The sequence below is a fragment of the Neomonachus schauinslandi genome, chromosome 16 (genome assembly GCF_002201575.2).
Source record: "Neomonachus schauinslandi chromosome 16, ASM220157v2, whole genome shotgun sequence".
NCBI classification, from domain to species: domain Eukaryota; kingdom Metazoa; phylum Chordata; class Mammalia; order Carnivora; family Phocidae; genus Neomonachus; species Neomonachus schauinslandi.
Genome location: NC_058418.1, coordinates 11027439 through 11038301, shown reverse-complemented (window position 1 = coordinate 11038301; position 10863 = coordinate 11027439). Strand labels below are relative to the sequence as shown.

The 10863-nt window shown below is 50.2% G+C and overlaps 1 protein-coding gene across 1 annotated transcript; it reads right to left on the bottom strand.

Annotated features, from left to right (window-relative positions):
- Positions 1-2028: 2028 nt before the first annotated feature.
- On the bottom strand, positions 2029-6313 carry LYPD5 (LY6/PLAUR domain containing 5). The gene is made up of 5 exons (XM_021681136.1): positions 6182-6313; positions 4310-4438; positions 3604-3780; positions 3244-3390; positions 2029-2821 (listed from the first exon to the last, which is right to left on the bottom strand). The coding sequence occupies exons 1-5, from the start codon at positions 6237-6239 to the stop codon at positions 2562-2564; spliced, it is 771 nt and encodes a 256-aa protein (XP_021536811.1). The 5' UTR covers positions 6240-6313; the 3' UTR covers positions 2029-2561.
- Between the last annotated feature and the right edge of the window lie 4550 nt (positions 6314-10863).

Sequence of the window (10863 nt, the reverse complement as noted above, 5' to 3'; positions counted from 1 at the left end):
CCCCAGACACAGGGATCTCTAAAATGTAAAGCATGTACACAAGAGGACACGCTGTATGACTCCATTTATATGACGTTCAATATTAGGCAAAATTGATGTATGATAGAAGTCAGAGTAATGGCTCCCTCCAGGGTGGGAAGTGCCTATGAAGGGCTACGTGGGAGGCTTTGGGGACAGGGACCAGAAATGTTCTATATCTTGATCTAGTGGAGGTTATTCAGGTGTATACATATGGAAAAATGGCACGTTGTGCATTTTACGGTATGTGTTTTATGTTTCATTGAAAAAGTTATATATTATCTGTAATTACATATACATATAATTATATATGTATGTTATAATACATAAAATTATGTACACACCACATAAGATATAATAATATACTATACATATACTATTATATGATATATATTTATGTGAAACATGGCAGCTCCCTGCTATAAATTCTCCAATGGATTCTGTATCAGTATGGGATCAACCAGAAAAACAGAACTAGCTGGAGATATATATTAAGATAAGAGATTTATGGCAAGGCTTATGTGATTGTGTGGGCTGGCCAGGTGACTTCAAAATCCATAGGGCTGGCTGTAAGAAGAGGCAGGCTGGAACTCTCGAGCACGGGCTGAAGATGCTGTCCATAAGTGGATTTCTTTTTCAGGCAAGCCTCAGCTCTGCTTTTAAGGCATTTTCAGCTGGCTGACCCAGGCCCACCCAGATGATCTTGGATAATCTCCCTTATTCATAGTTACCTGACCATGGACTATAATATCTACATCTACAAAATACCTTCGTACTTACACTGAGAATAGTGTTTGAGTGACTAACTGAGATTGTAGCCTAGCCAAGTGGACACATCAGACCGACCATCCCAGCTTCAAATCACATTTGCAATAAAATCCGAAGTCTGCTTCCCACACTAGAAAGGTCAGTTTCTTGGGGTGCCTGGGTGGCTCAGTCGGTTAAGCGTCTGCCTTTGGCTTGGGTCATGATCCCGGGGTGCTGGGATCGAGCCCCACGTCAGGCTCCCTGCTCAGCGGGGAGTCTGCTTCTCTCTCTCCCTCTCCCTCTGCAGCTCCCCCTGCTTGTGCTCTCTCTCTCTGTCAAATAAATAAATAAAATCTTTAAAAAAAAAGTTAGTTTCTTGAAGGTCGGGACTTTTGCCTGTTTTGTTCGCTGCTGTATGCCTAGAAACTAGGTCAGTGCCTGGATATGGTAGGTGCTCAGTAAATGTGATGAATGAATGGGTATTGACATTCAGCTTCTCCTTCTATGTCAGGATGTGTAGACATCTAGAACACTTCTCCCCTTGACCTCACAGGAAGGTAGGAGCATCTCTGAGATGACTTCCTCTTCATTAAGGAAGTTAGAAGATGTGGGGATCCATCCTTGCTCTGCCACTTACTCTGAAAATCACTGCCTCTCACTATGTCTTGGGCAACTTGTCTGCCCAATGGGGATGCAACTACCTTTCTTGTGTGCCTCTCAGGATCATTGGGAGGATCAAGTGGGGGACAGGATGTGAAAGGACCTTGTAAAAGTGGACGTGGACAAGAGGACATTCCATGTTTCTGTATACACCTCTGCCTGCCCTGTGTCCCTCCCAACCTCTGGATCTGTGTCCAGGCTGTCTCCTCCACCTGGAATGCCCTTCCTTCTGCTTCTCTTTGCTAAGACCTCTTTATCCTTAAGGAGTTGGCATAAGATTCACTTCTTCCAGGATGTCTCCCTCGATCTCCACAGGTTGGAGAATTTTTCCCAGTTCAGCTTTGCCTCAAGTGCCTTTCTGTCCAATTCATCAACACCTGTGTGTTTGGGACATAGAATTGCCTAGCGGCTGATGGGGCTGGGAGTCACACTCCCGGCTCTCCATTCACTAGATACATGGGAGCGAGCACGTGCCCTCACCTCTCATTTGCTCACGGGCATTGGGATAATAGCCCAACTCACGCTGGGTGGCTGTTGCGTCCCAGGTAGTCCATGTTCCTCTCATTAAATTCTGAACACAACCACCACGAAGTAGAGCTTGTCATTAGTGTAGGTTTTATTTTCACCTCTGCCTTATAGGTGAGGAAACAGGTGCAGAGAGGTTGAGTAACTAGCCACAGGCTAGATGGTAGAGCTGAGATTTGAACCCGTGCAGGCTGGCTCCAGAGTTTGTGCTCCTAGCTCCTAGGATATGCTGCCTCTCAAACCTCTCATGATGATACAAATAAAGACATTCTTGTAGCTCCATGCTGGCTCTAGAGGGAGGAAAGTGGGTTGTGGGGTGCCAGGGCCTCCCTGGTGTCAGGACTGCTCTTCATGTGGGCCAGGATGTGGCTGTGTCTCCCCACCCTGGGATGATAGGGACGTTTCCCAATGTCTCCCAGGCCTGCTGATCGGGTATGGGCAAGGCAGGGGTAGGGAAGTGGTGGGGTGGGGGGTGGTGGCAGAGAGAGACAGGAGTGCAACTCTTGTGTGACATCATTTCCCAGTGAGCCACATTACAGAGGCTGAAGTTTCTAGAAGTGGGTGCGTGCCGGCCCCCAGCATCCTGCTCATAAAAAGGCCGGAGGGGCTGTCTAAGAGAGGGGCACAAGGGGTCCTCCCAGAGTGCCCACCAGCAGGGGGACCATGAGGAGCGAGGCCATGAGGAAGGGCGCCTGGGAAGGGGCGGTGCCCGAGGCAGTGGTGAAGGGCTGGGTCACGGAGTCCCTATTGCAGAGGTGCCCCTCACAGCAGGAGCCCTGCAGGTCGATGTTTGTCCAGGGGCTGGAGGTGCCCTTGATGGTGCAGGAGGGCCGATGGCAGGTTCTGATGTACACGGGGACTGAGAAATTGCCTGGGGGGGGGGGTGGGGCAGTGAGGAGGGGGTCAGAACTGAGGGAGGCAGCTGTACCTGAACCTCCACCTCAGAGGCCGGGGCCACGACTGGGTCCTCAGACTTACTTCCGGTCTCTCTCCTCAGACTACAGTCCTGCCTCCTCCCTCAGAGCAGGGACATGGCTTCCTCCTTCAGACCAGGCCATGCCTTTTCCTTCCAGACCAGGGCTCTGCCTCCTGTCTCAGACCAGAGCCATGCCTCTTTCCTCAGACCAGGGCCATGCTTCTCCCTCAAAAGACAGCCATGGCTCTTCCCTCCCAGCCACGCCTCCTCCTTCAGACCAGAGCCGTGTCTTCCTGTCAGGCCTGTCCGGTGCCTCTACCCTCAGGCCCTGCCTTCACACCCTTTGCCCAGGCTCTGCCCCGCTCCCAGCCCCTCACCGACGGTCATTTGGCCATTGCCCTGGAAGCAGACACTTTGGTCCTGGTGACAGTGGACCTGTCGAGACTTCTCCGGGGTGCAGTCCTCCGGGTGGATCCCTAAGCAGGCGTAGCACTGCAAGCCGCTGAGAGTCGGCGGGTTGGGCGCTGGCAAGAGAGCGTAGACGCACACTCAGGTAATGGTTGCGAGGTACGGTCGTGTGGGCTGCGCACTGCATCGGGGCGCCCACCTGGCCTGGCTGACGTGAAGGTCTGAATCCTAGCACGATGGAGGAGGCGCCCAGTGGAGGCCACGCCCCTTCCCTGTCCGGCGGGGGGCCCCTCCCAGCCCACCCCGGCCAGCCCCGCCCTCCCGCTCACCCGGGCTCAAATTGGGGATGGAGTCGTGGGTCATGAGGTCGGCGTTGCACAAGTCAGTCGCGCAGCCGCGCATCACCGAGTAGTCGGGCGGCAGCGCGTGGTCGTTGGACAGCATTCGGCCTGTAGGCGGGCCTGTCCAGCAGCCCTTCTGTACTATGGTCACTGAGGCGCGGTACCCTGGGGGCGGGAGGGGACCGGGACCTGGTGCGTTGCCTCGTCCCAGCCTCCTTCCTCCTTTCCTTCTTACCTCCGCGCTCCGCCTCTCTAGTCTCCAGTCTCTCCCTCCTCCTCCGCTCTTCTCTGGCACTCACCTCGCCTGTCCCTGCTGCCCTTCTCTTTCGTCCCTCTCTCCCTGCAAACTCCGCTTCCCCTAGTCCCCCTACTCCTCCTCCCCTCACCAATCCCTTCCCACCCCCCCCCCCCCCTGTTATCCCCCCCCCCCCCCCCCCCCCCAGTCTCCCCCGGTCTCCTGCCCTACCTCACGCCCCTCATCCTCCCCGGTCTTTCTCCCTCCCCTTCTTCCTCCTCGCGTCCTCCACCTCTGCTCTCTGTCCTTAGCTCTGCCCTTCTCTTCTCCCCAATCCCCCCAGCCCCTTGGCTCTTCCCCTCTGCCCCCTCCCTCCCTAATCTCTCACCCCCGTCTCTGCCCCCACCCCTTTGTCTTCTGCACAGGCTTCTCCTTTTCCTGCCACTTTCTGTCCCTCACCAGTGTCCAGGGACAAGACAGCCTCAGAGCATCCATGGGGACAGGAGACATTGTGGAATTTCATGCCGCTGAGGTCAAAGGGCCCGAAGTAGATGTGTTGAAAGTTGTAGCATTGTCGGGCCTGGGACGCTGAGGAGAGAAGCGGGGTGGATGTGTGTGTGTGTGTGGTGGGGGATAAGCCTGTTCCAGGAACTCCCCCAAGCTCCCCCTAGCAAATGACAGCCTCACCAGCCAGGCTGCTCTGCTCTGAGAGGAGCCAGGCCTTGCTGCCTAGACAGAACTAGGCACGCTAGGATTCAAGCCTTCATGTCAGGCTAGGCAGGCCCCCGATGCAGTGCGCAGCCCATACCACTGTACCTCGAAACCACTGCTGTGGCTGGTCATGGCAGTGTCTACCTCCTGGCAGAGTAATGGCCTCTGTGCACCTGCCAGTCCAGTTTCCCTCCCCCAGCTATTCAGGATCTCCACCCTCTTCCAGGAAGCCCTCTAAGATTAGATAAAGGAGGAAGTGATTCACTCCTGCTCTGCCTGTCCCTCTTCCAACTAAACTCAGGATGTCCAGTAGCACTAAAAGTCCACGGGTAGAAAACAGACTCCAGCACAGGTGATGGGATGTGCGATCTTGTACTACAAATGTACACACACAGCCAGCCCCGGCGACACACACACAAAGCACTTGAAATACTGACATAAACACAAAATAACAAAATTGACACAGGCTCATGCAAATCTCACACACAGGCACAGAATATCCTGAGCATTCATGCAGAGTTCTATATTCAAATATAAAATAAGTACCACCCAGACCCTCCAATGGAAACTCTCCCAACCAAGACACATGCAAGATCATACCAACAGACAGAAAAATGTGTGGATACAGAAACAAAAACAACATGCAGAGAGACCCAGGGACATAGGAAGTCATACCCAGAGAGAGACAGATATGGCCTCAAGAATCACAGACACACAAATAAAATGAGAGACCACAATTATGCAAAGTTAGAGATAGAAAAAAAGACCCACAAAACCATAGAATTTTAAACCATAGACAGATCCAAGACACAGAGAGACATGGGGCACAGATACACAGAGAGATAGACACACTTCAGTACCCAGACACGTGTGCACAGAGATAAACATAGGCCTGCCAATCACAGGGATGCACAAACACAAAGAGAGACACAGATATGCAAAATTATACACACATCTCTTCTACAAAGAAAGTGAAACTCAGAGAAAAACAGACCCCGAAGCATTTGTTCAAACACTTGTTCACATGTGAAATCTGGTAGAGAGAAACACATGCACAGAGACCCACCGGGCATGCCTACATGGACACACACAGAAATCGAACTCTCTTCCGTGGATGACCACACACACAGTGGGCCGGGCTCAGGCTTAGCTTCCTCTCCCCGCTCTGCTCCCATCTTTGGAGCCACTTCGGTCCTGATATGAGTATGTCTCTGTCTTTTCCCAAACTGGGGGAAGGGGTTGCCTGAGGGTGAGGCCAAAGTAATCTGCCAGTTCTGGAAAGACCCCCAGGGTTCCCCAGAAGTACCCTTGAACAGGGGCATGGGCAAGGAGGATGAGAGGTTGCAGTGGAGGGGGGTGGGCGGATAGAGACGTCAGAGAAGATGACTGATGGGAGAACAGAGGAGAAGACACATGAGGACACAGTCTCCAGTCAGCTCCTCCACCAAGACCCAGGAGTCCAGGCCCCCAGCCTCTCCTCCCTCAGACCCAGGAGTCCAAACTCCCAGCCGCCTCCTCCCTCAGACTCAGGAGTCCAGGCCCCCTCAGTCCTTCCTCCCTCAGACCCAGAAGTCCAACCCCCTCCCCATTTCTTAACACTGGGCTCAAAAGTCTGGGTACCTGTCAGGCAGAACACAGTCCCAAAGAGGCAGAGCAGGATGGTTCTGGGGACTCCCATTGCCAGTTTGTGGAGCTGAGCTGAGACCCTGAGGACAGCTCCTCCTGATCTGATTTCTGTCTGGCTGGTTCTCCCTGCTGAGCCCCAGGCATCCCAGCTCTCCAGCCTGCTCCGGATTCCTCCACCCCCGCCCTTCCTGGTTTCCTCCTAGGTAATCATGATGGGGCCATGATGAGTCCTTTGGTGCTGAGGAGGGAGAGGGATCTGGATTCTGGGTCTGAAGGAAGAGGGAGCTAGAGACCTATAATCCTTAATTTGGGGGATTTAGGCTGGGGATTCAGGCTGTCTTGATTTCTCTTCTCTTTCTCTACTGGAACACACATTATGCATCACACACACACACACACACACACACACACACACACACACACCCTTCACACACACACACACACACACACACACACACACACACCCTTCAATGCTGGGGCCATGTCTCCGGACCCAGAGACACAAACATCACCTCCTCCTAGAAGCCTCTTCTGATCCCGATCTCCCCCACTCATCCACCCACTCTCAGCCTCAGGCACCTCCCTGTCTCCAGCCATGGTCACCCTGGGTTGGACTGCTGTCTGTCTCCCCTATCAGGCTGAGAACTCCTCAGAGGCCTCAGGGATGTTTGCAATGTTGTATGAATGAATGAACCAATGAATGTACAGAGAAGCAGAGACAGACAGACAGACAGATGGAGAGGCAGTTACACATGGGATGCACAAAGACAGGCACTCCCAGTGTGGACAGATGTAAACGTAGACACCCAGACAAACCCAGACATGAAGGGGGACACCCTGATGAACAGGACATGCCTTTAATAAATGTTTATTAGATTAGTAAATGAATGAATAAAAAAATTGGAGGAGATAGAGACACAGGCAGACAAGCAGAGGGACATGGAATCCCCCGAGGACACAGATCCATGTGGACACGCAGACACGGGGCTGTGGGGACATGCAGACGGATGCCCCTGCAGGCAGCTGGAGCTGGGGCAGAGATCCCAAGTCAGCACCTCCTGACCTGTCTCACTTCTGCCCCTTGGTGGAGCTGCCCCCTGCGATCACAGCCCTCACTGTGCTGTGCAGGGTGGGCACCAGGCATGTGCAGAGACCTAGGGTCATAGACCCACAGATGGATGGGACAGAGTTGACATAATGGCAGTGACCAGGATGGCCTTAATGGTCCCCCGAGCTTGATTAAATTTTACACAGCTTGGGCGCCTGGGTGGCTCACATGGTTAAGCGTCTGCCTTCGGCTCAGGTCATGATCCCAGGGTCCTGGGATCAAGTCCCACATCGGGCTCCCTGCTCCTTGGGAGCCTGCTTCTCCCTCTGCCTCTCTCTCTCTGTCTCTCATGAATAAATAAATAAAAATAAAATCTTTAAAAAAATTTTTTTACACAGCTTTCTTCCTGACTACAGCCCCCTGACCTCCCTTTCCTTAGGGCATTTGTTTTAGAAAACTTGGCATTGCATATTCTTTCTCTGTCTCTTTGAAATGTAGGTAAATCTCCCAGCCTCTTAGTAGTTTTGCAACCCTGGAATGTCTTTCTCAGGGACCTGCAAGCCATCCCTTTGAAAAGTCATCATTGAAGAAGATAGCACCAGCTCCCCCCACCCCCCCACCCCGCCCCCGCCCAGGCTCTGTGGGAGGGTAGGAGCCGAACTTGAATAAGGGACAATTAGCAAATACAGATGGCCTTATCGCAGAGAAAAACACTCGCAAACTCAGAAATAGCTCAGTGTGCTGGACACAGCCCATGGACCAGCCTCTCTCCTATCACTGACCAGCACTGTTCCACTAGCCCATTCAGGGCTTAAAAACCTTTCCCTATTTTGTTTTGGTGGAGTCTCTCCACTATTGTCATAAGTTTTTGTTTTGTTTTGTTTTAAGTAGCTCCACACCCAGTGTGAGATCAAGACCTGAGCCAAGATCAAGAGTCGGTTGCTTAACCGACTGAGCCACCCAGGCGCCCCTGCCATAGTCTTGAATAAAGTCTCCTGTGCCTGTTTAACTTTGGTGAAATTTTTCTGTGACAGCAGACACCCAGGCACTGTGGACACTCACCAGATTCTGAACTCTCATAGGCATGGTTCCCCTCTTGCCAAATCACTGCTCCTCCCATGAGGCATCACTTCCCCAAACCTGTTTTGCATCCAAATTGTTCTTCCTGCTGCTCCTGTTCCTTCCCCAGGCTCTCTGTTGGGTGCTGGCCACAGAGGAGCAGGGTGGAGCGAAGGGCCCCTGGAGAGCAGAGACTGGCCAAGGAAGGAGGCTGGGTTTTCTGAAGCCCCTGTGGAAGGTAGAGGCTTTGGAGGTGTTCACAGTGGTTCACAGTTTCAGAGACTGAGGCTTGAAGAATCGTCAGACCAGCCGGTTTAGTGTGTGAGTATTTGTGTGTGTATGAGAGAGTGTGCGTAAGTGACTGTGTGAGTGTGTGGCTGTGTGTATGTGATTTTGATTCTGATCGCCTTAAGGTACCTTTGGAGACTGTGAGATATTAGGTGGGAAGCTCTCCATTGCAGGAGGTAATCAAGTGGAGACCTGGTGATCTAGATCTAGGGATTTGGGCAGGGCTCTTATATCCACAGGGGGCTATACAACATGAACTCTTAGCTCCCTGTGAACCCAGGGATTCTTTTTTTTTTTTCAGTAATTAAACTTTAGGAACCAAATAATTAATTATTTAAGAGATTGGGGGGAAATTGAGGATGTTTGGTGGTAGACATTAAGGTGCTATTTTAAAAACTTTTTACTGTTAGAAATTTTCACACACACATCAACCTACAGAAAATAGCATGCTTGCCACCAAGACTCAAAAAAAAATTTTTTTTTTAAAGATTTTATTTATTTATTTGACAGAGAGAGACACAGCGAGAGAGGGAACACAAGCAGGGGGAGTGGGAGAGGGAGAAGCAGGCTTCCCGCTGAGCAGGGAGACCGACACAGGGCTCTATCTGAGGACCCTGGGATCATGACCTGAGCCAAAGGCAGACGCTTAATGACTGAGCCACCCAGGCGCCCCAAGACTCAAAAATTTTTAACATAACACTGATCTTGTGTTATCCTTTCTTCCTTTGGTGCTTGTAACGGCATCGAATTGGATTCCTGCATTATTTTGCTCAAAATACTAATTTCACTTAAAACACCATTTAAGAGTAGATGATTTGGTTTATGTAAGCAGTTTAGTAAATGCGCCATCATCTTTTTCCCAAAGTGGACAAAATTCCCCAACATGTTTACATATAGGAATAAGTGCAGTCCTGAAATCTGCCCTTCTAGAAATAATTATTAACTGATTCGTTAACTACAAGCAGACTTTGTAGCCAAAATAATTGAGAAATACTTAGTATTCCTTATTCAAAATGATTCCATTAATCAAACATGCTATGATTGTAATGATTATTTAAATGCCATCCCCTCGATAATGTGTAACCCCACATGTGACCAATCTTTTTTTTTTAAAGATTTATTTATGTACTTGAGAATGAGAGAGAGGGAGAGAGAGACACACACAGAGACAGAGAGAGAGAGAGAGGGAACATCATGCATGAGCAGGGGGAGGGGGGGGCACAGTGGGAAAGAATCTCAAGCAGACTCCCACTGAGCACAGAGCCCAAAAGGGGCAGGAAGTGGGGCGCAATCTCATGACCCTGAGATCATGACCTGAGCCAAAACCAAGAGTCAGAAGCCAACCAACTGAGCCACCCAGGTACCCCTAAGACCAATCCTTATTTCTGCCTAAGTGTTTTTCCATAAGTTGTCAGAATTGTGGAATTTTGCTCTGGAGCCCTAGTCAAAAACGGAATCGTGTACATTGTGTGCCAATATTTTCTTTTGTTATTTTACACAGACACTGCCTGCAGCATCTATATCTATATCTATATATATAATTTTTGAATCCGATCTTATTTATTTATTTATTTATTTACAGTTCAGCAGTGTGAAGTATAGTATTCACACAGTTGTGCAACCCATCTCCTGGACTTTTTCATCATGCAAAACTGAAACTCTAGGCCCTGTTTTTGGGGCCACCTTGGTCCTGATATGAGTATGTCCCTGTTCTTACCTAAATTGGGGGAAGGGTTTGCCTGAGGATTGCCAAATTAAGTGTACAATACAGTATTGTCAACTGTAGGCACCCACTACCCTCTCTACACATTCTCTTTTTTTAGTTTGGTTTTTTTTTTTTTTTAAGTAGGTTCCATGACCTCAGCCAAAATCTGGCGCTCAACCAACTGAGCCACCCAGGCATTCTTACGCATTCTCTCTTTCAAGTGTATTTTTTTCCACCTCCAGAGAAACAAAGATTAATTACAGGATCCTTTGAGATGAAATAAAGTTACCCAAATCTGATCATTTATTCCCCCATTGGAAGAATTTGTGTGAAGTGATGTTTCTGTCTACTGCTATGTCTTTCAAAAGTTAAAATTTCTTGGGGGGCCTGGGTTGCTCAGTCGGTTAAGCGTACATCAGGTCTTGATCTCAGTTCCTGAGTTCAAGCCCTTCGTTGGGGCCCACATAAGTGTGGAGCCTACTTTTTTTTTTTTTTTAAAGTTAAAATTTCTTACTTAAAGTGAATAATTTTTGGACAACCCTCTTGGATCCCCTCTCTTTTTGGGAGCTTTGTACT

Excerpts from the sequence above, each read along its gene's own strand:
- LYPD5 (XM_021681136.1), bottom strand. The coding sequence starts at position 6,239 with ATGGGAGTCCCCAGAACCATCCTGCTCTGCCTCTTTGGGACTGTGTTC. Across the intron at positions 3,391-3,603 it reads CATCCCCAATTTGAGCCCGG|CGCCCAACCCGCCGACTCTC; the intron begins GTGAGCGGGAGG and ends CTCTCTTGCCAG. Across the intron at positions 2,822-3,243 it reads CAATGGCCAAATGACCGTCG|GCAATTTCTCAGTCCCCGTG; the intron begins GTGAGGGGCTGG and ends CCCCCCCCCCAG.